This window comes from Neoarius graeffei, chromosome 12 (genome assembly GCF_027579695.1).
Source record: "Neoarius graeffei isolate fNeoGra1 chromosome 12, fNeoGra1.pri, whole genome shotgun sequence".
NCBI classification, from domain to species: domain Eukaryota; kingdom Metazoa; phylum Chordata; class Actinopteri; order Siluriformes; family Ariidae; genus Neoarius; species Neoarius graeffei.
Window position 1 is genome coordinate 44,241,862 of NC_083580.1, and position 26,799 is coordinate 44,268,660.

Sequence of the window (26,799 nt, forward strand, 5' to 3'; positions counted from 1 at the left end):
GAGGTGTTATTGGAGCCCAGGTTGCTTTGATAGCTCGTCTGTATTTTCGGGTCAGGTGTTTCTCATCTTTCTCTTGACAACATCCCATAGATTCTCTATGGGGTTCAGGTCAGGCAAGTTGGGTGGCCTATCAAGCACAGCAAGATCATGGTCAGCAGACCATTTCATAGTTTTGGCACTGTGGGCAGGTGTTAAGTCCTGCTGGAAAAGGAAATTGGCATCTCCATAAAGCTTGTCAGCAGATGGAAGCATGAAGTGCTCTAAAAGCTCCTGATAGACAGCTGTGTTGACTTTGGACTTGATAAAACATGGTGGACCTTAGATTCTGTGCCTCTCCACTTTTCCTCAAGACTATAGGACCTTGATTTCAAAATTAAATGCAAAATTTGCTTTCATCTGAAAAAAAGGACTTTGGACAACTGAGCAACAGTCCAGTTCTTTTTCTCTTTAGCACAGGTAAGATGCTTCTGACATTGTCTCTGGTTCAGGTGCGAGTTGATATTAGATTTATGATAGTTGTAGCCCCTTTCCTGAAGACGTCTGTGCGTAGTGACTCTTGATGCACTGACACCAGCCTCAGTCCACTCCTTATGAAGGTTGCCCAAGTTTCTGAATCAACTTTTCTTGACAATCCTCTCAAGGCTGCAGTCATCCTTGTTGCTTGTGCACCTTTTCCAGACAGTTTTCTCAGGAATGATCTTCTGTGGTTTTTGTGGAGGGTGCGATGAACGTCTTCTCGACAACTTTCAAGTCAGCAGTCTTCCCCATGATTGTGGTTGTGTGTACTGGACTAAACTGAGAGATACGTGGTATTTATACTGTTTGAATAGTAATTTAGTCAAACTTGAGATAAAATTCTCATATTTTGAGGGTTTTTTTGTGCTGTAGGCCATAATTATCAAAATTAAAATAAAAAAAATGCTTGAAACATTTTAGCCTATGTGTAATGAGTCTAGAATATATTAAATTTTCACTTTTTTAAATAACTAATGGAAAATATTGAACTTTTTCATGATATTCTAATTTTTTGAGATGCACCTGTATACATAAACATGCACACACACAGAGTTTCTATGTGCAATAGGCTGTTTACTGATTTATGAGTTCTCCATCTGTTGATGGTCCTCTCACATCAGGCTACCATGCTATCATATATGTTTATCCTTCCTGAGGGAAGATGACCATCTTTAATAATGACATCAGGCATCCATAATTGTTGTCAATACATGTGTTCTCAGGTGGCTGATAAGGTCAGTCTTTACATGGAATGTGCAGGGGCAGTGAGGGCAGGACAGTGAAAGAAGCTACTCATGGGCAGAGGTGGTGCTATTTTCTTGTGCTTTACATGTTGTGCGTTTTGACTTGACCACAGCAATGCACTGATTTTCGTAGCTAGCGGCACCTTTGGATATTGTTGTGTGCCATGCAGAGCGATTCTGAGCAAAGGTCTCCCAGTTTTTATGGTCAAAGCCAAAGTCTTTCAATGAGGTTTTGAGCATGCCTTTATATCTCTTTTTATGGCAACCATGTGATCAAGCTCCAGTTGCTAGTTCTCCATACAGGATGTGCTTCAGGAGATGTGCATCAGACATCTGAGTGACATGACCTGCCCAGCAAAGTCAAGTCATGCGAAGCATTGTAAATATGCTGATCACTCCTGACTGTTCCAGAACTTCTGTGTCTGGGATCCTGTCTTGCCATTTTATCTTCATTAGTTTGCGAAGGCAATGGAGACGGAAGCAGTTAAACTTATTTACATGTCTCTGGTAAACAGTCTAAGTCTCAGATGTGTATCAGAGAGTAGGGAGGACTACTGCTCTATAGACTTTGAGCTTGGTTGAGAGGCTTACTCTTTGATGTTCCCACACTGATGAACATAGCCTTCCAAAAGCAGTGCTGGTTTTGGCTATTCTCATGTCTGTTTCATCATCAGTTTCTACACAGTGAGACAGGGTGCAACCAAGGTAAGTGAACTTGTTCATAGCTGAGAAGTTCACTTTGTTTACGGTGATAACTGGCTCTTGGTATGCCTTTCCTGGAGCAGGTTGATGCATTGCCTCTGTCTTTTTCATGCTGATTGTGAGTCCAAAGTTATCACATGCAGTGGAGAACAGATCAAGGCTATGCAGCATGTCTGTGGCACTTCCAGCACACAAAGCACAGTCATCAGCAAACAGGAGGTCATGCAATCTAGTTATGTGGACTTTGGTCTTGGCCTGTGGGTGACGCAGGTTAAAGAGTTAACCATCTGTTCTGTACCTGATGTCTATACCTGGGTTATGGTCTCGGTAACCGTCGATAAGCACAGCTGTGAACATAATGCTGAAGAGTGTTTGTGCCAGAACCCAGCCTTGTTTAACTCTGTGACTGGGAAAGTTGCAGAAGCTTCACCTTCATCAAGTACATGGGCCTGCATCCCATCATGGAACTGTCACACAGTCTGGATGAATCCATCAGGAGATCTGAACTTGCTCATAATTTTCCAGAGGCCTTTACAACTGACTGTGACAAATGCCTTTGTTAGGGCCACAAAAGTGATGTAAAGGCCAGCATTCTGTTTTCAGCACTTTTCCTGTAGTTGGTGAGCAGCGAACATCAAATCCATTGTTCAGTGGCCCTTCCTGGAGTCACACTGACTCTTGGGCAGAAGGTGTTTTTCAAGGAGTGAGTTATGTCTGTTGAGGAGGACCCTGGCTAGGATCTTGCCTGCAACGCATAAAAGTGAGATTCCACAGTGATTGTCACAGATTTGCTGATGGCCCTTGCATTTGTACAGGTGGATTATGGAGGCATACTTGGAGGAATTACTGTCTGTACCCATATGGACTTGAACAGCTCAGTCAGCTTGTCACGGAGCAGTGGTCCACCATGCTTGTAGACCTCAACTAGGATAGCATCAACACCAGTAGCTTTGCTACTTGACATTTGACATATTGCTTTCTCTACTTCAATATTAATAGGTGGAACATCGAGTTCATGGTTGATTGGAACCTAAGGAAAATGGTTGATGGCCTCATCATTGATGTTCAATGGTCTATTGAGGACAGATTCAAAGTGCTTGGCCCATCTCTTCAGTATCTGTTTGTGGCAGCAGGGGTGTGGTCAAGGGCTGGTTTGTGAATGGAAGCCGGGGAAGTTGAGTGGCAAAATGGAAGCACATGTTGTGGATTAATGTGCTGTGTCTGTGTGTTTCCAGGCAGTGATGGGGAGCAGATTAAAGGGGGAGAGGAGCAGAGAGAGTTGTCTTCCCCTGGCTGAAATCATGCCTGTGAGTTGTGGCAGTTATAATCAGTTTAGTCTGTTGAAAAGCATGTTTCTTTTTGAGTTGTGGTTTTGAAATAAAACCAAAAGTGAACCTGAACCAGCCTGTCTGTTCATTCAGCGGCGACCAAGATCAGGGAAATGTTAGACTGTTTATCCGTGAGCAGTGTGGTCCCATCAGAACTGAGAAGTGAAAATGTGAAAGCTTGATGAAGACCATAAACTGTTCTGACAGCATTATAAAAATACTTCATATCATTCGAGTCTGAATAGTGCTGGATCTTGTCCACCTTCTTGCTCAGCCAACTGTCCTGCATTTTTCTCAGTTTGGCCTGAACTTTGTGGCAGATGTTGCTGAATTCCGCTTTCTTCAAAGGTGACTGGTTGTTCAGGTAAGCTCAGTGCAGTTTGTGTTTTTCATTGAGCAGCTGCTCAATCTCCTCATTGCTCTCATTAAACCAATCCTGGTTCTTGTGCTTATTTGTGCCAAAGATGTTGTAGGCAGATGAGTAGATACTATTCTGGAGGAAGACCCAACTCTCCTTGATGTTGCCTGTAACATGAGCATCTTCTATGCATCCTTGAACAACTTCTAGGAACTGCTGATTCATTTGCCCTTTCATCAGCCATGAAACATTAAGGTGCTTTGGAGCTGGCCTCCTTGAGGATGTCTCTTTGGAAGGATCCTGTTCATCTTTGACACTATGAGCCGGGGATCGGTCCAGCATTCAGCACCACACATTGACTTTGTTACACATTCATCCTGCCTAAGGTGCCAGTGCTTTGATCATGGATGCATCCATGATGTTCTGTTGTGTGCTGGTTGGTGGACAACTGTGTTAGTAACAAGAAGTTCATGTTCTGCACAGAACTGCAGAAGGAGAAGGCTGTTGCTGTTACACTTCCCAAGACCATTCTTACCGATGATGCCATCCCAGGCTGTGTTGTCGGTACCCGCTCTAGCATTGAGGTTACCAATAATAATCAGCTTTTCTGACTTTGGTGTAGAAGTTGTAAGGGAGTGAAGGTCTTCATAGAATTTCTCCTTTATATCATCTGGATTGGTCATTGTAGGAGCATAGACACTGATGACTGTTATTACCTGGGAGTTTTAGCTTGAGAGTCATAAGTCTGTCATTGATGCCTTTGATAAGGCTCAGGAGTTTTCTGACAAGTTCATTCCTTACAGCAAAGCCAACACCAGCCTCACGCCAGTCCCCCGATGCTTGTCCGATCCAGAAGAATGTGTAGCCTGCTCCAGCTTCTGTTAGCTGACCTTCGTCTGCAAGGCGTGTTTCACTAAGTGCTGTGCAGCCCACTTTATACCTAGCCAGCTCTCTAGTCGTGAGTGCTGTTCTCCTCTCAGTTCTGTCAGCCTGGGTGTTGTCTATTAGGGTGCGCACATTCCATGCACCAAAACTGATTGGAGTCATTTTGACTTTCTTCTTTCCCTTTGTACTGCTGTGATATGATCCTGCCAGCCATGGCATACTGGCCAGATTGATGGTGAGGCACACAATGTTTAGAGCACTTTTTCTAGCCCCTTCTTCATGCCAGGAGGTGAGCAAAGTGATCCTAAAGAGGGCTGCTCAGTTGCTCAGGGGACTGCTGAATCACACTGCTGCCTCAGTTCCAGTGAGAGATGACCAAATGGTCCGAGCCACCTATGTGCAGGTCTGTGGCAACAGCTCCCAGCATATCCACACCTGCTGCTTTCTCACTTGCCCATCACCATAGGACTTTGGAAGATTTATGAATGCGTGATGAATGTTGATGAAGATGACTTGTGCGTGATTTGGATTTAAGTGAGGGGGAGTTGCGCAGCATCAGCCTCACTCTATTCCTTTGCTTCACCTAGATCCAGTGGCAGGACAAGGTTACACAAAGGATATCATGGTCTATAATCCATTTCCACCACAGGCTTGTGTGCAACGTACATTTCCAAACTGGGTTTACCTGTGAAAAAATTTAATGACAGTGCCTGTATTATATCACAAAAAAGTCTGTGCTCTTTACAACAAACACATTCAGTATTAGTTTTCCACTTGACACACTTTCAACATCAGCACCAGATAGCTTCCAAACCCTTTGACCTGCCTTCCTGACTTTGCACTTGCAAAGCACCACTGATTTCATCATTAAAATCATCTGATGATTCGCTGCTGAAATCATTTACCACATGTAGATAGTCCTTTTACCAAGGTTCATATAGGCATCTGGTTTTTCTGCGATCCATACTGACTTGAAGATAATTCTTTTTTATCCAACTAAATCCAGGCTAATAATTATGTTTACACTGGCTACATTTAACTTCCAGTACCTGACTATCAGTGAATTTTCATCACATCCTGGACGTCATATGGGTTGCCCATGTGCAAAAAAAAAAAAAACTTGACATGCTTTTGGACTTTTAAACTCTGATAGGGCAGCACGGTGGTGTAGTGGTTAGCGCTGTCGCCTCACAGCAAGAAGGTCCTGGGTTCGAGCCCCGGGGCCGGTGAGGGCCTTTCTGTGTGGAGTTTGCATGTTCTCCCCATGTCCGCGTGGGTTTCTTCCGGGTGCTCCAGTTTCCCCCACAGTCCAAAGACATGCAGGTTAGGTTAATATCAATATTGATCATGTTTAAATGATGTACCAGTATCCTTTAAGTGACAGTTTTCTGAAGTATTCCTGAGCCCATGTGGCTATATTTGTCACATTAGCATGACAGTTTCTCAGGCAGTGCTATCTGAGCACTCAAAAATTATGCACATTGTTTGTGGCTTACCCTTTACACAATGATATGTCTCTGAATTCCCTGAATCTTTTCACAGTAACACAACCGATCCTTGCTTGCAAAGACTGAGCCTTTCATGCATGCTCCTTTTATACCCAATCATGATACCCTCACCAGTTACCCATTCTTCTTCTTTTGTTTGCTGCTATTAGGGAGCCACAGCAAATCATCATGATCCACATATTTTATTTGGCATAGGTTTTTACAGTGAATGCCCTTCCTGATGCAACCCTCCCCAATCTATCCACGTTTGCGACCAGCACTGAGTATGCACTAGCTTGTGTAACCCCAGTGGCTGGGTATTTTTACCTAATCTGCATGTGTTAGGGTTTTGCTGGGATTCGAACCTGGTTCGCTGGTGTGATAATCCAGCAAACCCCCACTAGGCCACCAGGGGGATGACTCAAATGCAGAGGCATGAGGCGGAAGTAGAAAAAGTATCAAAAGGTTTATTTACAATATATACAATCCAAGGCAAAAACAAAAGTATAATCCAAACCAATTGCAGGTTCTTGGTTCTGGTGCAGACCTAACAGGACAGGACGAATGACCTCATTTCCTTCTCCATGTTGGGCCACCAGAAGCGTCTTTTCAGGAAGTCCAGGGTCCTCCGAGCTCCCGGGTGGGCGGTGAGAGGGGAAGAGTGACCCCACTGGAGAACCTTGGCCTGGGCTTGACGAGGGACGTACAGGAGGCCCAGTGGCCCCGTCCCAGGATCAGGGTCACAGCGTTGAGCTTGTCGAACGGTCTCCTCAATACCCCAGCGGACAGGAGCCACAATCCGGGATATAGGGATGATAGGCCCAACTTCACTCTCCCTGTTGTTGGGTGAGAACAGCCTGGAGAGCGCGTCCGGTTTGGTGTTCTTAGAGCCCGGGCGGTATGATAGGGTGAAGCTGATACGGCTGAAAAACAAAGCCCACCTAGCCTGTCGTGGGTTCAGCCTCTTGGCTTGCTGGAGGTACTCCAGGTTCTTATGGTCCGTTCACACCAGGAATGGATGTTGCGCTCCCTCCAGCCAGTGCCTCCACTCATCAAGGGCTCATTTGACCGCTAGCAGTTCCCATTCCCCCACATCATAGCGGGACTCCGCAGGGCTCAGGCGGTGGGAGAAGTAAGCGCAGGGGTGCAGCTTCCCTTCCGAGCGTTGAGAGAGCACCGCGCCGACACCACTGTCTGAGGCGTCCACCTCCACGATGAATGGTTGGGAGGTATCCGGGAGAGCCAGAATGGGTGCCGTGCAAAAGCGGTGTTTTAGGTCATTAAATGCCTCTTCTGCCTGAGGGGACCAGACAAAGGAGCCACCAGTCCTTTTGGTGAGGTCCGACATAGGTGCAGCAACAGAACTGAAGTTCCTGATGAACTTGCGGTAGAAGTTAGCGAATCCTAAGAACCGCTGAACCTCCTTAACAGACTTGGGAGTAGGCCAGTCCCGGACGGCCAGGGTCTTGGCTGGGTCCATTTGGAGTTGCCCCATTCATACGATAAATCCCAGGAAGGAGACCTCGGGGACATGAAACTCGCATTTCTGGGCTTTAGCAAACAGATTATTCTGCAAGAGTCTCTGGAGGACTTGGCGGACATGGTGGTGGTGTTCCTGTAAGGTCTTGGAGAATATAAGGATGTCGTCGAGGTAGACAAAAACGTATAGATTAATCATATCCCTCAAGATGTCGTTGATAAGGGCCTGAAAAACAGCTGGTGCATTGGTGAGTCCGAAGGGCATCACCTGGTACTTGTAGTGCCCAGACGGGGTGTTAAAGGCGGTCTTCCACTCGTCTCCCTGTCGGATACGGACGAGGTGGTATGCGTTCTGTAAGTCCAACTTGGTGAAGATGGTGGCGCCTTGGAGCAGGTCGAATGCTGTGGACATCAGCGGAAAGGGATAGCGGTTGCGCACGGTGATCTTGTTCAGGCCCCTATAATCAATCAATACATGGCCGGAGACCCCCCTCCTTCTTGCCGACAAAGAAGAAGCCAGCACCAGCGGGTGAGGTGGAGGGTCGAATGAACCCAGAGGCCAAGGCTTCCTTGATGTACTCCTCCATGGCCTTGCGTTCTGGCTGAGAGAGGGAGAACAGACGGCCCCGAGGAGGAGGAGTCCCAGGGAGCAAGTCGATGGCACAGTCGTAGGCGCGGTGCGGAGGAAGAACGGCAGCCCTGCTCTTACTGAACACTTCCTTGAGATCCCAGTACTCTGTGGGAACTTGAGATAACTCGATGAGATCGGAGGCTCAGCAGGAGATACAGGAGAGCTAGAGAGCAGACAAGAGGCATAGCAAGCAGGACCCCACTCCACAACCTGGCTAGTGACCCAGTCTATACAAGGGTTGTGGCGGGTAAGCCAAGGAAGACCTAGAATAACTGGGAACTCTGGTGAAGGAATCAGGTGCAGGGATATTTCTTCTTTGTGACCTTGAGACTGGAGAAAGACTGGAGAAGTAACTTGAGTGACTCTTCCATCACCTAACGCTTGGCCATTGAGGGCAGACACAGACAGTGGGACTTCAAGAGGCGCAGTCGGGACATTGATGCTTTGGGCGAAGTGGATATCCATAAAGTTTCCTGCCACCCCTGAGTCTAACAAAGCTTGACAAGAGTGGACGGACTCACCCCAGGAGATGGAGACCGGGATGTAGATTCCTTGGCCAGGGAGTCCGGGAGAGAGGGTAGGCCCCGTCACAACCCTCCCTCGGCTGGAAGGGGCGGTGCTTTTCCCGAGAGGTTGGGACATGATGCTCGAAAGTGACCAGGCTTGCCACAGTAGATGCAGCACTTGTCCCTCCTTCTGCGCTCCCTCTCAGATGTGGAGAGGCGAGTACGACCCACTTGCATGGGTTCTGGACAGTCACTGGAGGAGGTAGACGGGCTCCAGGTAGAGGCAGGGAGGCCGAGGAGGCTCAGGACTTGGCGGCGTTCTCTCATCCTGTTGTCCAGATGAGTAGAATGTGAGATCAGTGTTTTGAGGTCACTTGGGCATCTGATAGAAGCCAGACTGTCTTTGATGGGGTCAGACAGACCATGGTGGAAGGCTGACACCAGGGCAGTCTCGTTCCATCCACTTACTGCTGCGAGCATCCGGAACGAGATGGCGTAGTCTGCGACGCTTCCCCCATGCCGGATGGACATGAGCTTTCTGGCTGCGTCTTTACTGATGTCTGCTTGATCGAAGACACGCAGTATCTCCTCAGTAAACAGCTGGAAATCAGAGCACTCAGGTCCCTGTCTCTGCCAGATAGCAGTAGCCCAGGCTCGCGCCTTACCAGCTAACACAAGGTGAAGAAGGCAGCATGGCAGGAGGCACTGGAGCAGGAGCGGATGGTGGAGCAGGAGCAGAATCAGGCGGAGGAGATGGGGGCAGAGAAGTCAGCTGTGCCAGGGTTCTCCCAATCTGCTGAAGCAGTACCTCGTGGCGAGCAAGGGTCTCACGTTGGCTTGCAAGAGTCCGTCCATGAGTGTCCATGGTGGATCCGAGGCCTGTTAATGCAGCCATCATTCCCTGAAGGTTGGCCGGGTAGACAGATGAAGAAGCCTCTGCTGAGTCGGTCATGACGGAGTCTTTCTGTTAGGGTTTTGCTGGGATTCGAACCTGGTTCACTGGTGTGATAATCCAGCAAACCCCCCACTAGGCCACCAGGGGGATGACTCAAATGCAGAGGTGTGAGGCAGAAGTAGAAAAAGTATCAAAAGGTTTATTTACAATATATACAATCCAAGGCAAAAACAAAAGTATAATCCAAACTCTCAGAAGATAACCAGGAAAAAAACAAAAGTTCAAAGAAACAAAGAGCCAAAAAACCAAAAAGAAGAGGCAAAAATACAAACGCTCAGAGGATCCAAAATGGTAAACACAAAGTCCAAAAAGTCCAAAAGAAAGCAAAGTACAAAAACCACAAAGACACGGGCGAGGAAATCGGAACAGAGGTTACTGGAGCTAAACATAACAGCACAAAGACTCCGTGACAAGAGGACTGAACTCAGGGGTATAAATACACAAACTAATTAAGGACAGGGCGGGGCAGGAAACAGGCAATAAGACAAACACAAAACACAGAACACAGTGGTGACCTCTAGAGGCCCAAAACAAACATGACCAGAAAAGGAAATAACAGTGGCCTCTAGAGGCCAAAACAGTCCCAGTCCTAACAGCATGTCTTTGAACTGTGGGAAGAAACCCATATGGACAACATGCAAACAATAAGAAATGCCCCCATCTGCTGTGAGGTTCAAATCCAGAACTTTCTTGCTGGGAGGTAACAGTGCTAATCACTGCACTACCACCTGTGAGCAATTTACCTGCTTATTATGGAATCTTCCAAAATGGTGTTATTTGAATAGCCTATCAACTTTTCAGTTTGTTGTCGGTATCAAATTCTACCTTCATTTATATTTACAAGATACAAATAAGTTGGTCAGGAAAACTATTGAAAAATCTTTTCTTTGTACATTTGTCAGTTAAAGGTAGACTCCCTTTCAGATTTTTTGAATTTAGGCAATAAAAATAATTTACCCTGACACCCAATTATTTTTTTAATGGACCGAAAGCTACTGAATTCGAATCACAGACTTCAAATTTTATTAATTTTTTTCCTAAAAGAGCAATTCATGGCGGCACGGTGGTGTAGTGGTTAGCGCTGTCGCTTCACAGCAAGAATGTCCGGGTTCAAGCCCCGTGGCCGACGAGGGCCTTTCTTTGTGGAGTTTGCATGTTCTCCCTGTGTCCGTGTGGGTTTTCTCCGGGTGCTCTGGTTTCCCCCACAGTCCAAAGACATGCAGGTTAGGTTAACTGGTGACTCTAAATTGACCGTGAGTGTGAATGGTTGCCCTGTGATGACCTGGCAACTTGTCCAGGGTGTACCCCACCTTTCGCCCGTAGTTAGCTGGGATAGGCTCCAGCTTGCCTGCGACCCTGTAGAACAGGATAAAGCAGCTAGAGATAATGAGATGAGAACAATTCATGAATTGAGCCCTGTGGCCCTAAATTCTCTGGCATTTTTTTTCTTGCCTCACCATGACCTAAACCAAGATACTATGTCATGCATGACGTGGTAGGGTTTCCCTGTTCACAATGCATTGTGGGATACAAATTTGCAACCCAAGAGAACAATGGAGCATGAAAGACGAAAGACCGGCTACAGTAACAGAAAGTGAGAAGAAAAGACCCTGTATTGCAATGAAAAGGAAGCGCAAGACCAAACTAATAAATATTAGCGATCGGGTATATATACAGTTGTGGTCAAAAGTTTACATACAGTGACCTGAATGTCATCATGGCAATATTTGGGTTTTCAGTAATTTATTTGAACTGCTCTTTTTCTGTGGCAGAATGTACAGCATACATCTTTAATTAAAAAATAAAAAATAAACAAAAATTTGGTGCACAAGTTTTAATTTTCTTTGGGTTTTCTGAAATCAACACAGGGTCAACATTATACATACAGCACACCTAATATTTGGGTAAAATGTCTCTTTGCAAGATTCACCTTGCCCAAACATTTTTGTTTACCATGAACAAGCTTCTGGCAAAATTCTGGTTGGATATTTCACGACTCTTCATGGTAGAATTGGTAGAGTTAAATTTTTTTTTTCTTGGTATGGACTCAACTTATAAGAATGGTCCATATGTTTTCAATAGGGTTGAAGTCGGGACTTGTTTTAAGCTTAATGTTAGCCTGCTTTATCCTCTACAACCAGTTCTGATGCATGTCTGGGTTCATTGTCCTGTTGTAAGTCTCAAGTTATGTTCAAGTTTCTGATGGTTTATGCTGAAGAATTCTGAGGTAGTCCTCCTTCTTCATTATTCCATCCACTTTGTGCAATGAGCCAGTTCCATTGGCAGCAAAACAGCCCCAGAGCATGATGATCCTACCACCACCACCAGCTGGTACAGTGTTCTTCTGTACATCATGGTATTGCCATGACATTCATATCCAAGATGACATTCATGTCACTGTATGTCAAGTCAAGTTTATTTGTATAGTGCTTTTAACAATAAACATTGTCGCAAAGCAGCTTTACAGAATTTGAACGACTTAAAACATGAGCTAATTTTATCCCTAATCTATCCCCAATGAGCAAGCCTGTGGCGACGGTGGCAAGGAAAAACTCCCTCAGACGACATGAGGAAGAAACCTCGAGAGGAACTAGACTCAAAAGGGAACCCATCCTCATTTGGGCAACAACAGACAGCATGAATATAACATTAACAGTTTTAACATGAAGTCAGTTTCATTGATGTTATAAACTCTTCATTGATGGAAACTTGAGTGCAAAACTGTTCATGACAGCTGCAGTCCTAAAGTTAGCAAGTCAACTGTAGTCCTCAGCCATAAAAGCATTACTGTAGTCCAGAGCGTCCTCCAGATGTGACTTTCAACTGTCCTCATGGGGCTGTCCTCCACAGGAGCGATGCAATGAGACTCCAACCAGACACTGGGCACCAGGATGAATCAAGCAGGTCCAAGGAGCACAAGAGGTCAGTATCTCAATCCCAGGACCAGCATGTAACTCAGAGGGACAGATTTGGGGGGGAGGGGACAGAGAGAGAGAGAGAAAGAGAGAGAGAGAGGAAGAGAAAACACAGGTTGTTAGGTATGCCCAATGTCACCTGTATAAGTAGGAACAGTTTACATATTGCACTGAGTACAAACAGGGACTCCGGCAACTAACTATGACAGCATAACTAAAAGGGGAGAGCCAGAAGGTAACACAGGCATGAGGGAGCCCCAGGACATAAAGCAGCCAGCCACTACACCGTCAACAAACTCGAGTGAGCAAGCGAGTGGGGACTGACAGCATCCATACATCCCAGTTTATCAAAACACTCTATGTCTGAGGACCCTCCAGATCTACACCTTTACCTCATAAACACCATTAACAAAAGGCTTGACTAAACAGATATGTTTTCAGCCTAGACTTACGGGTAAACACGGAGACTGTGTCTGATTCCCGGACACTACTTGGAAGGCTGTTCCATAACTGTGGGGCTTTGTAAACTTTGTAAACTTCTGACCACAACTGTATATCCTATCACTCCTTAAATCAAAATTAAGAGATTTTTTTTCTTTCCTCAGGCTCATGTCTGAAATGGGTGGATTATACAGGAACTTCATGAGGTTATACTAAAGTTGAGTTTAGGAAAGTCTATTAGTGGATAAACAAAGATAGCGGAGGGTTCGTATTCCCAAAACTATTACTTCTGATCACTATGTTTGGCAGAAACATAAGCAAACACAAAAACCAAAAAGATGAATGTAACAGTCAGGTGAGATCAAGATCATTTTCGTTTTTGTTTTTTAACTGTCACTGAACACAAAATACGCTTTCCAGCAGCTTCAGAATAAACTGTGTGCCACTGTACCCATGGGTGCCACCAGGGGGGGAAAGGTTAGAACAATTCTAGGGGCCCAGCACTGCCATGGGGCCCTTTAAGGGGCTGATAATATGCTTTTAATGATTTTAATTAATAAGACTTTTGAAATAACAACAATGCAATATTCCATCTTGTAAAATGAGCTAATTGAACAAGGTTGTCTATTTCTTGAGTTCTTCAACATATTGTCATTTAACCCTCCCCCTTTTGCGAAATGGTATGGTCCAGTTCTGGCAGAAGCGCGATGCGTTAAATCTGTGTGCTGATCAGTGCAACGCTACTTGCTGCTGTGTCGCGGTGCAGCAGCTAGCCAGCCAGCAGTGGAGTGCGTACAGTCTATGATCGCTAAATATGAAGAGTGGCTGTCAAAAACATAAAGAAAGGCAGCTGAAAGCTGAGAGGGACCGGAGAGGCAGGCAACTGGTCACTCAGTTTTTCCCAAAGAAAGGTAGCTATCGCTCACGTGTGTTCAAAATATTAGCGAATGGTAAATGAACAGTATGAACGTGGTTGGATTAGCCTATCAAGAGAACACTTTTACAGTTTGTACAGTGACATTTTTTCCATTTTAATAACTGAACTGACTTGTGTGATAAACAAGATGAAATATTACGTTATGTTGGTGCTAATAACTAGTGCTAATAACCAGTTTCATAACTAATGGGGTGCCCTAAATATGCACAGATTCAGCCTCAGGGTGACCTCCGCCCTACCAAACCACTGAACCCCTCTTTGGGGAAGGAGGTAAGCAGCAATACAACCCATAAATGCTTTAGGATTGAAGTTTTTAATGAGTGAGCGCCATATACACAGTGTGCTAGATTAAAGTGTTGCTAATAACGGACACCAGTCAAGTGTTTGACATGGCTACGTGTGTGGAATGTTCACACATTCTAAACCATTGGTTTCAAATTGAGGAGCTGGAGAAAGCGCAGCACACATAAAAGAGGGATAGAGGTTACAACATATGAAGAAATACATACGTAATTGATCAAATTGAAATGTCACTCCGTGTCACTTTGAAATAAATTTATAATAAGATGTTTCCTGTCTTTTATGGGTAACATTTGTAAGGCTACTGAGTATGGAGTTCATTTAAATGCATCAAACTTGAATGCATCAAACTTTTTCATGCATTAACTAACTTGCATGCATTGCTGATAACAGAGCCAGGCCCCTCATCACTACCAATTGTCCTAGCACAAGAAGGCATGTGGCAAAATCTTGAATTTTCATTTGTGATTGTAAATGCACCAGAATTAGTCACTGACCAGTTTTCATCTAGTCCCTGGTAGGTTAATACATAAAATGTAATAAAGTCACAAACTCAAGGTCCATGGGCTATCAAAAGTCAAATAATGACAATAGTGCAATTGTGACGAGGGTGGGCAAAGTTGGGGGGCCCAAAATTCTAATCTTTCATGGGGCCCAAAATTTCTGGCGGTGCCCCTGACTGTACCAACATGATTTCAGCCAGGAGAAGAGATCCTCTCACTGCGTGCACACACACACACAGCACCGGTCTGGCTCTCCATTCACAAACCAGCGCTTGACCACGCCCCCGCTGCCACAGTGAAAAAGAACTATATTTTGTCTTGCTCAGCGAAATAAACTGCACAGTATGATAGCGAATCGAGAGGCTGTTCACCAGAAGTTGTGCAATGCAGGTGTATAGTCTAATTACACACATTTTCGCTCAACGATCTTCACCATTGCAATGATAAAAAAGGACCTTCTATGTAAATTATCTAATACATAGGAATAATATTTACACTGTGAAATCAATACATAATTTTTTTGTTATGACTAATGAATACTGGCTAAAATACGCTCAATGAAAAACGGACTTTAACAAGATGAGTGACCAGGCTCACGTTCACCTCAAAAAGATACATATTTGGGCTAATTGCAGCATGCTCTTCATTAATTTTAATATTTATGATAGAGAGAAACATACTAACCAGCATTTGATGTGTAGGATCCATTGGCTCGGTCATATTTTCTGTCACAACTTGAGTACTGAACTTGCAATGTGAATATTGTGATTAGCTCCTCGTCTCGCGGTAAAATGACATAACTGGGTCAGTGCCCGTTCAATGAAAACTTGCGCATGCGCACATCCTCTCTGCTTGACTCAATTTCATGTGCATTACTTGCTGGGGAATCCCCTCAAAATAAATAACTTCCCAGCCACAGAAGGGCCAGGTTTTTTTTTTTTTTTTTTGAGATGTTACAGAACTAAACATATGTCACAATTACCAAATTTCAGAGGGAACTAAATTTCACTGATTTTATGAAATTGAAAGGGTGTCTTGCTCTAAATAAACATTCACATGAATTAACAAATCACAGATTTTTGTTTTTATTGCATTTTGGAAAATATCCCAACTTGTCTGGAAATGGGGTTTGTAAACTAAAAACCTAGAAAGCTTGTGCAGGCTCCAGTGTTCAAGGTTGCGATTGATTTAGGTTATAGATTTGCCTGATTGTCTGATTTGTACACATGTACTAGAATCCCACACACTACAATTTATCAGTGATAATGGTGGTCATATAGTGGTCCCTTTTCCAGTGTTCTCCCTAGGTTTAAAATAAAGCCCTAACTTTTGGGCCAAAGGCGCACAGGGGGAGAGTACGAGAGGGGTTCCCCCCTCTCATTGGGGGCTGATTTTCCTTCAAAATATGCCCCAAACATTGCAAGGTAGGAATCTGATGTGATTTTTCAGCAAGTGTCGGAGCAAAGAAATAGCATGTCAGGAAATTTAAAGCATGTCGGCATGAAACTAAAGCGTGCCGGCCCCGACATGCAAAAGCGCTCTGGGGAGAACAATGCTTTTCATGAAACAACAACAGCAGCAGCAACAAACAAACAAACAATTTTTGATTTATTTGTGTGACTTCTTTTGTTCAGTTCAAAAAGAGCAACTATTTGTGAATTATTAGTGAATCACTCATACAGCACCACACACACACGTTTGTGTCTACGTGTCAGCCCTGTGATGACCTGGCAACTTGTCCATGGTGTATCCCGCCTCTCGCCCACAGTCAGCTGGGATAGGCTGCAGCTTGCCTGCGACCCTGTAGAACAGGATAAACAGCTACAGATAATGGATGGATGTATAGTGGTGTACAAATTGTTTTGCTTGTTTCACCTAAGAGTGAATATAAAATAACATATCATTCATTAATCATTTTTAAATTGCTTGGAATGTTTATGCTAGCATCACTTTGTACAACTTCACTGGTCTATTTTATTATTATTATTATTATTATTAATGTGGACATGCATTCTGGGCGGCACGGTGGTGTAGTGGTTAGCGCTGTTGCCTCACAGCAAGAAGGTCCGGGTTCGAGCCCCATGGCCGGCAAGGGCCTTTCTGTGCGTGGTTTCCATGTTGTCCGCGTGGGTTTCCTCCGGGTGCTCCGGTTTCCCCACAGTCCAAAGACATGCAGGTTAGGTTAACTGGTAACTCTAAATTGACCATAGGTGTGAGTGTGAATGGTTGTCTGTGTCTATGTGTCAACCCTGAGATGACCTGACGACTTGTCCAGGGTGTACCCCGCCTTTCGCCTGTAGTCAGCTGGGATAGGCTCCAGCTTGCCTGTGACCCTGTAGAACAGAATAAAACAGCTAGAGATAATGAGGCATGCGTTCTAAGATGGTTCACATTATTTCACATTTTCCCAACCCTTATCCTGGAGTAACAGTATCGTGTTTCCCCTGTTCCCACCACACCTGATTTAACTAAATCAGTGAACTTCAAAGAGCAGGAAAGGACAGAGAGTTCTCTAGGATAAGGATTAGGAACATGTGCATTAATAGCCTGGCTAGAATGGTTTTGCTCTGCTCACTGCCAAACACACATTTAGTTCATTTTCATTGTAGAGCCACACTACAATGCTGCAATGATGAACTGATTCTTTACAAATGCATTTTCAACAGGCAGATGTATAAAAGCTATTCTAGAGTGTAATGGCCAGAATGACTGCCTGGACAACTCTGATGAGAAGAACTGTGGAAAAATCAACAGAGTGTGTTCTGCAACAAGAGAGTTTTACGTCCTTCCTGGAGTGGATCTCATAGGCAATGGGTAAAAATCATTTAGACAGTGGATCTCATGACTTAAAGGAATAATCCAGAGTGATATGCTTTCTAGGTCTATTTTCGCATTATTGGGAGTGCATACGTTGAGTTGCTACCACAATCACGTCAATCGGATGTGTTTTGAGACAGTTCGTTTTTTTGTGATTTCAACCGGAAAGCGCTAACACGGCAGTGCGAGGGGCATGTCTTTTTGCCGATACAAAACGCTAGTTTTAAAACCATTGCAAAGCTCAAAACAACATGACAGTTCTGTGGAAGTGAGTAGAGGGTTCCTACAAACAAAACGAAGCGTCCCTAGCTCTGCAAGTGCACGGACAGAGTGTGTTGAAGAGTAAATACAAAGCAAGTACCTTACCTGAAGTTGTTCTTCTCCAGACGCCATCTTCAGGGGAAAGTCCGAAAAAGTTGAGTGCCGAGTGCAGGGATGGGCTCTGCACTCGGCACTCGACTCAAAACACATCCGATTGACGTGATTGTGGTAGCAACTCAATGTATGCACTCCCAATAATGCGAAAATAGACCTAGAGAGCATATCACTCTGGATTATTCCTTTAAACATCATAAAAGTGACAAGCAGATGAGGATGAGATAGAGAGATGAACTGACTATTGAAAAAACTCATTGATTTACTGAAGCATTTATGTGAAAGCTGATTCATTCTGTGTTGGACACCAGGTTTGATGTTGTTGCAGAGCAGATGAGGGGTGCTGTCCTAGACAACTCTATCATGGGAGATGAATGTGTTGTAAACCGCAGCAAAGCAAACAGGAAACTCTACCGAATCCCAGCCAACATTGAGAGCTATGAAATCAATGTAAGGGATTTTTCTCTTTTCATTTTGCCTGTGCTTGCCTCTACCTATTTTTTTTTTTAATTTTATTTTATTACAAATGTAGTATGGACTTTTTTCTCACTTTAATTTGATCTATTAGGTGGAAACACTTGATGATATTAAGGAGAACCCACAAGTGCAAACTCAGCAGGTCACTTTAAAAAGTCAGACCTCATATTCTGGACAGATTTATCCACCCAGCTTTTCCTTGGAAATTCCCACCTTTCTGAGCATCATCCGAAATTCTGACCTGTCTAAATCCTTCAAGGAAGAAATGAGTGCATTTCAAAAAAAGGCAAGTAAAATTAGCTAATATGTTACAGTAGGAGTTGAAAAATTTGAATTTACAATGTTAATCATGAAGTTATTAATTAACTAAATAATATATTTGTTCACAATTTATTAAGCCTTAGGCACTATTAAGTAATATATTAAACATTAATAGTTTTATTAATTCCACCAATTAAGGTGAGACACCACAGGTGAATAGATAGCACAGATGTTCGCACAAGGAGTGAAGGATGTGACTGGCTTATAAAGAGGCCTGGGCATGTGTTGCACATCTTGCCTGATTACATGCATGTGACCACTGCATGGCAACCAGGGTCTATGCTTGTTTTAAAAGCCCTTGTCAATGGCTGTGGCTCTGCCTGCAAGGAAGCTCAAGGTTTTACAGTACCCCCCTCCTATGAACAGCTCCTGACATTCCCAGGCCAGCTGTGTGGTCTCTGCAGAAGTCCCTAATGAGCTCTGGGTGCAAAATGTGCAATGTTGGGACCTAAGAACAATCCTTGGACCCATACCCTTCCCAGTCCACTAGGTTCTGGGTATGGACACGGTATGAGTCTAGTATGCATATAACTGAAGGCTGGAGCTCTGTCAATGATGTGTGCCAGAGGTGATACTGGTTGCACTAGAGCTGCCATTGGACTGCAAAAGCCTGGCTTCAAGCATGAGACATAGAAGGTGGGCTTGAGCCTCACTGAGCAAGGAAGAGCCAAGTGGTATGCCACTGGGTTGATCCTCCTAAGGATTTTGCAGGGTCTGACATACTGTGGGGCCAACTTCTTGGACTCTATCTGCAAGGGAAGATCCTTGTTGGCTAACCAAATGCAGTGGCCAGGTTGGAAGCTTGGGGTCAAATGCTGTTTGCGATTGGCTGAGCAGATCACTCTCTGGGTAGTAGCCTGCAGGGACAGCCTAGCAATATGTGCTCCACTGCTGGGAAGTCCGCCTCCTGCTCATGCTCTGCAAACATGGGTGGCAGTAATCGAATTGGCACTCAAAAGGTAACATACCTAATGAGGAGTGCCAGAGAGTGTTGTGGGCATATTGTACCCAGACTAAATGCCATGCCCACAATGCGGGGTTAGCAGATACTAGGCACCTGAGAAAGCACTCCAGGTCTTAATTCACCCTCTCCATTTGAAGAAGAAAAAGAAGAAGCCTGTATTTGTCACATGTACACTCAAGTACAGTGAAATTCCTCCTCTGCATTTAATCCAGCTGAAGCAGCGAACACATGCATGCACACACAAGTGAGCAATGGGCACACCCACCCAGAGCAGTGGGCAGCTACGCTTACAGTGCCCTGGGAGTAGTTGGGGGTTAGGTGCCTTGCACTTCAGCCATGATATACTGTACAGTGGTGCTTGAAAGTTTGTGAACCCTTTAGAATTTTCTATATTTCTGCATAAATATGACCTAAAACATCATCAGATTTTCACACAAGTCCTCAAAGTAGATAAAGAGAACCCACTTAAACAAATGAGACAAAAATATGATACTTGGTCATTTATTTATTGAGGAAAATGATCCAATATTACATATCTGTGAGTGGCAAAAGTATGTGAACCTTTGCTTTCAGTATCTGGTGTGACCCCCTTGTGCAGCAATAACTGCAACTAAACGTTTCCGGTAACTGTTGATCAGTCCTGCACACTGACTTGGAGGAATTTTATCCAATTCCTTCATACAGAACAGCTTTGACTCTGGGATGTTGGTGGGTTTCCTCACATGAACTGCTCACTTCAGGTCCTTCCACAACATTTCCATTGGATTAAGGTCAGGACTTTGACTTGGCCATCCCAGAACATTAACTTTATTCTTCTTTAACCATTCTTTGGTAGAACGACTTGTGTGCTTAGGGTCATTGTCTTGCTGCATGACCCACCTTCTCTTGAGATTCAGTTCATGGACAGATGTCCTGATATTTCCTTTAGAATTCGCTGGTATAAATCAGAATTCACTGTTCCATCAATGATGGCAAGCCGTCCTGGCCCAGATGCAGCAAAACAGGCCCAAACCATGATACTACCACCACCATGTTTCACAGATGGGATAAGGTTCTTATGCTGGAATGCAGTTCCTTTCTCCAAACAGAACGCTTCTCATTTAAACCAAAAAGTTCTATTTTGGTCTCATCCGTCCACAAAACATTTTTCCAATAGCCTTCGGGTTGTCCATGTGATCTTTAGCAAACTGCAGACGAGCAGCAATGTTCTTTTGGGAAAGCAGTGGCTTTCTCCTTGCAGCCTTGCCATGCACAACATTGTTGTTCAATGTTCTCCTGATGGTGGACTCATGAACATTAACATTAGCCAATATGAGAGAGGCCTTCAGTTGCTTAGAAGTTATCCTGTGGTCCTTTGTGACCTCACCAACTATTACACATGTTGCTCTTGGAGTGATCTTTGTTGGTCAAGCACTCCTTGGGAGGGTACCAATGGTCTTGAATTTCCTCCATTTGTACACAATCTGTCTGAGGGGCTCTGCAAGCTCTTGCGACAAGGCTTTCGCAGATAGCTTTTCGCAGACAGTTGTAATTTATCATTGAGCGGGGAGTATAGGTGTGTATAGGCATGCGCGATGTTATTCACCGCCACAATGCAAGGGGGCGTGAAGTCACGAAATCACTAGGAGTAGTTGGTGGGTGTGGTTAGTGGAGTGTTTATCCTCCGGTTACTTATAATTATGCTTATAATGACTAGAACTGGAGTCGTATAGATGTACGTACTTCCTCACTTCCTTGATCAACTGCTCTTCATGCTGCTTCATCTTCGCTCATGTTTTTAAAAATGGCAGTCGTGAAAACAAACCAAACCGGGAAAGTAAGGAAGCGGAAGTGCGTGTACAGCAGATGTAGAGTGGACCAATCAGAGCCCTCTTGTCTGCGACGCTGTCTGCGGTGGTCACAATTTTTGGGAGGTGCACGCAGGGTGCGCGCAGAGCATCTGCGAAGGGGGGGAGGCTTTGCAGAAGCTATCTGCGATGCCGTCTGCGAGGACTGGGTTGTCAGCATAAATTGGCCTTGACTGTGGATTGGTGGAGTTCAAACTCTTTAGAGATGGTTTTGTAACCTTTTCCAGCCTGATGAGCATCAGCAATGCTTTTTCTGAGGTCCTCAGAAATCTCCTTTGTTCATGCCATGATACACTTCCACAAACGTGTTGTGAAGATCAGACTTTGCTAGATCCCTGTTCTTTAAATAAAACAGGGTGCCCACTCACACTTGATTACCATCCCATTGATTAAAAGCACCTGACTCTAATTTCACCTTCAACTTAACTGCTAATCCTAGACGGTCACATACTTTTGCCACTCACAGATATGTAATATTGGATCATTTTCCTCAATAAATAAATGACCAAGTATCATATTTTTGTCTCATTTGTTTAACTGGGTTCTCTTTATCTACTTTGAGGACTTGTGTGAAAATCTGTTGATGTTTTAGGTCATATTTATGCAGAAATATAGAAAATTCTAAAGTGTTCACAAATTTTCAAGCACCACTGTAGAGTTAGGGTTAGATAAGTGGTAAGGGGTTAGGTAAGCACTGTTCATTCACTCAACTCCTCTCAGGAATCAAACTGGTGACCCTTTGGGCCCAAGGCTGCTTCTCTAATCTTCAGGCCATACAGTAGCTTCCCCACGGAGTTGGCAAAAGGCCTTCCAGAATTGGCTTGTGAACTGTGGATGCCAGTCTGAAACCACATCAACCAGAAAGCCATGCACCCTGACCATACAACCCCCCCACGCTGTTAATGACTTGTGCCTGGACAACCAACTGAATGAGTTCTACTGTCACTTTGAAAGACAATGGGTCTGTCTTGATATAATCCCCCATGACTACACACACCAGCTCCTGCCCACCCTTCCCTACTTCCCCCACCTCAACTGATGCTGGGGCTTCTTTACAACTTCACACTTTAGAGGCCTACTCCCCCACCACCACACCCACAACTCTCTCCATTTTGGAGATAGACATTAAGAGACTCTTTAAGAAGCTGAACCCCCACAAAGCAGCAGGTCCTGACTCTGTCTCTCTATTCACCCTGAAGACCTGTGCTGACCCACTGTCTCTGGTGTTCACAAACATCTTCAGCATCTTCACTAGAGGCATGCCATGTGCCAGCCTGCTTCAAAGCCTTCAATGTTACCCCCCCCAAAAAAAAAAGACTACAGACCCATCACCCTTACTTCTGTGGTTATGAAATCTTTTGAGCATCTTGTTCTTTCCCATCTTAAAGTCATCACTGACCCACGCCTAGACCCCTTGCAGTTTGCTCACAGAACCAAAAGATCTGCAGATGATGCTGTCATCATGGCTCTTAATTTCATCCTCCAGCACCTGGACTCCCCAGGAACTTATGCTAGGATCCTGTTTGTGGACTTCAGCTCCACCTTCGACATGATCATCCTAGCTGTTCTGCAGGACAGGGTCTCCCAGCTGAGCTTGCCAGACTCCACCTGCAGGTGGATCACTGACTTCCTGTCAGACAGGAAGCAGCATGTGAAGCTGGGGAAACATGTTTCTGTCAACTGGATCATCAGCACCAGACCCCCCCAAGGCTTTCTCCTCTACTCTTCTCCCTATACACCAACAGCTGAACCTCCAGTCATCAGTCTGAAAGCTCCTGAAGTTTGCAGATGACACCACTCTCATTGGACTCACCTCAAATGAGTCTGCCTACAGGTGGGAGATTGACCAGCTGGTGTCCTGGTGCAGGCAGAACAACTTGGAGTTCAATGCTCTAAAGACAGTGGAGATGATTGAGACTTCAGGAGGAGCTCTGCCACACCCTCCCCCATCACCCAGTTTGACTTCCCAGTAACCTCTGTGGACTATTTCTGCTTCCTGTGGACTACAATCACTCAGGACCTCAAGTGAGAGATGAATATCTGCTCTCTCATTGAGAAAGCACAGAAGAGGATGTTGTTCCTGTGTCAGCTGAAGAAGTTCAATCTGCCAAAGACAACGATGGTGCACTTTTACACTGCCATCATTGAGTTCATCCTCACCTACTCCATCATCATCTGGTATGCTACTGCCATTGCCAAGGACAAGAGCAGACTGCAGCCCATTATTCGCTCTGCCAAGAGGATGATCAACTGCAATCTTCCATCTCTTTAGGACCTGTACAAGTCCAGGACCCTGAGGAAGGCAGAAAGGATTGTAGCTAATCCCAAACAGAAACTCTTTAAAGGAACAGTCCACCGTATTTCCATAATGAAATATGCTCTTATCTGAATTGAGACGAGCTGCTCCGTACCTCTCCGAGCTTTGCGCGACCTCCCAGTCAGTCAGACGCAGTCAGACGTGCTGTCACTCCTGTTAGCAATGTAGCTAGGCTCAGCATGGCCAATGGTATTTTTTGGGTCTGTAGTTAGATGCGACCAAACTCTTCCGCGTTTTTCCTGTTTACATAGGTTTATATGACCAGTGATATGAAACAAGTTCAGTTACACAAATTGAAATGTAGCGATTTTCTATGCTATGGAAAGTCCGCACTATAATGACAGGCGTACTAACACCTTCTGTGCACTTCGGCAGCACATTGATATCTGAGCTCCGTATCAATGCGCTGCCGAAGCGCGCAGAAAGTGTTAGTATGCCTGTCATTATAGTGCGGACTTTCCATAGCATAGAAAATCGCTATGTTTCAATTTGTGTAACTGAACTTGTTTCATATCACTGGTCATATAAACCTATGTAAACAGGAAAAACGTGGAAGAGTTTGGTCGCATCTAACTACAGCCCCAAAAAATACCATTGGCCATACTGAGCCTAGCTACATTGCTAACAGGAGTGACAGCACGTCTGACTGCGTCTGACTGACTGGGAGGTCGCGCAAAGCTCGGATAGGTACGGAGCAGCTCGTCTCAATTCAGATAAGAGCATATTTCATTATGGAAATACGGTGGACTGTTCCTTTAAGACACTCTCCTCTGGTAGGAGGTTGTAGTCCATTAGGACCAAAACCTCACACCATAAGGCCAGCTTTTTCCCTATCAATGAGGTCAGAGACCCCCACTAACTCTAAACTCACACTCTCAATGTGTAACGTTAGTGCACTTCTTCTATGGACTCCTATTTGCAAATTTCATGGTCGTGTCATGCCATCTTCATTCTATGAACTTGTACTGCACTTTCTGGCATACACTGTACAGCTTGGTTATTTAAATAACCCATTGCACATATTTTCTTCTTCATGCCCAGTTCATGTCATGACTCTTCATTTTCATCCTGTGACCTATTATTGCACATTCCAGGACATACTGTACAGCTTGGACTTTTAAATAATCCATGTACATACTATTTAAATATATCTATTTTTCCAATTGTACATTTTAGATTTCTACATATTTTTATTCTATTTATATTACTACTTTTGTTTCTTACTAAATTCTTTCATCTTAACTGTTCATGCACCAAATACCAAAGCAAATTCCTTGTATGTAAGAATGTACTTGGCAATAAACACAATTCTGATTCTGATGTGCTGTAGGAGGAGTTCCATTGGCCTCAAGAAACTGATCTATGATGACCAGTATAAAGGACATTTTCTGCAAAATTCGCAGGCCTGTGATGAAATTCACCAAAATGTGGGCCCAAGAGCAGGAGGGTACAGCAGGCCAGATGGGCATGTGTGGGGCTCCTCATTCTGGGTGCAGACCCGACAGGCTGCTACATAGGCTGGATAGGGCCAGATGTACCTATCCATACTAGGCCAACAGAAATGTCAGCACAAAAATTCCAATGTTGTGGCTGCCCCTTGGGGGCCCTGAGAATGAGGATGTGTGGTCCAAGGCCAGTGCTTGAGGATGTGCAGACTTGGGGACATGAGGTTCCTTTTACCTCGTCTGTATAACAAAACAAAGCCAAATCTAGTAAAGAGCAGTGACCATCTGGTCTGCCATGTGTTTAAGCACTTGGCCTGCTGAATGTAGGCCAGGTTCTTATGGTCTGTCCAGACTATTACCCGATGCTTAGCCCCCTTCAGACAGTGCCTCCACTCCTCCAGGTCCTTTTTTCATGACCAGGAGCTCCTTGGTCCCCAACATCATAGTTCCTCTCTGGTGGGGTGAGGTGGTGGGAGTAATGTGCACACAAGTGCTGCCTTTGGTCAGGACCACCATGCTGGGAGAGGACGCCCCCCACACCAACATCTGAGGCATCCACCTCAACAATGAACTGAGCCTCTGGATTGCACAAAAGAAGGACAGATGCTGACATCAGCCTTTTCTTAAGGGCAATAAAGGCCTTTTGGGCTTCTCTGGTCCACTTAAAGCTCCTGCTATCTTTTTGGTAAGTGCACTGAGGGGAACTGCCAAGTTGCAAAATGTTAAAAAGCGCTGTACTGTATGACCAACTTGAGACAGCCCTTACCTTGACTTGGTCCATGCTCAGGCCCCCCATGGACCACAAGGCCCAAAAAGGAGATCATAGTGATGTGGAACTGTGACTGCTCAAGTTTGATGTACAAGTAGTTCTGCAGGAGCAGCTCTAGGACCCTGTGCACATGCACAACATGTTCCTCCATGGAATAAAAATGTCATCTCAATAGATGAACATGTAGTGGTAGAGCATCTCCTGTAGGACATTGTTGATGAAATGCTGGAAGACCATGGGCACATTCATCAGGCCAAAAGGGCATTACTGAATATTCATAGTGTCCTGATGGTGTGATGAAGGCTGCCTTCCACTTACAGTATCACCTGGTCTAATGTGGGCAAGGTTATAATCACTGCACAGGTCCAATTTGGAGAAGATCTTGGCCTCCATCAAGAATTCAAAGGCTGAATTCATCAAGGCCAGCAGATACCTGTCCTTCTGGGTGATGGCATTTGAGGCCACAATAATCAATCAATGCAGGGGTGCAGGCCCCCCTCTTTCATAAAGAAAAACCCTGTTCCTGCAGGAAAGGTAGATGGACAAATAAACCCCAGGTACATCACCTCTTTGATGTAATCTTCCACGGATTTATGTTCTGAGGGTGATAATGAAAACAGCCTGCCCCTGGGTGGAGTGGTCCCTGGGAGCAGGTTAAATGTGCAGTCAAATGGTCTATGTAGGGGAAGGATCTGCACATTTTTTTAAAGACCTCTTTGAGGTCTCCATATATTCAGGTGGTACTCAGGAAAAATCCATCAGGTCTGATGACCATGGTGCA

The 26,799-nt window shown here is 44.7% G+C and overlaps 1 protein-coding gene across 1 annotated transcript in view; it reads left to right on the plus strand.

Moving 5' to 3' along the window:
- Positions 1-26,799, plus strand: part of c6 (complement component 6) — a 194,797-nt gene that overhangs the window by 83,771 nt on the left and 84,227 nt on the right. Inside the window, exons 9-11 of the mRNA XM_060934862.1 lie at positions 17,353-17,500; positions 18,190-18,328; positions 18,447-18,641. Coding sequence (XP_060790845.1) covers positions 17,353-17,500; positions 18,190-18,328; positions 18,447-18,641 — 482 coding nt within the window. The remainder of the gene's footprint in view (positions 1-17,352; positions 17,501-18,189; positions 18,329-18,446; positions 18,642-26,799) is intronic.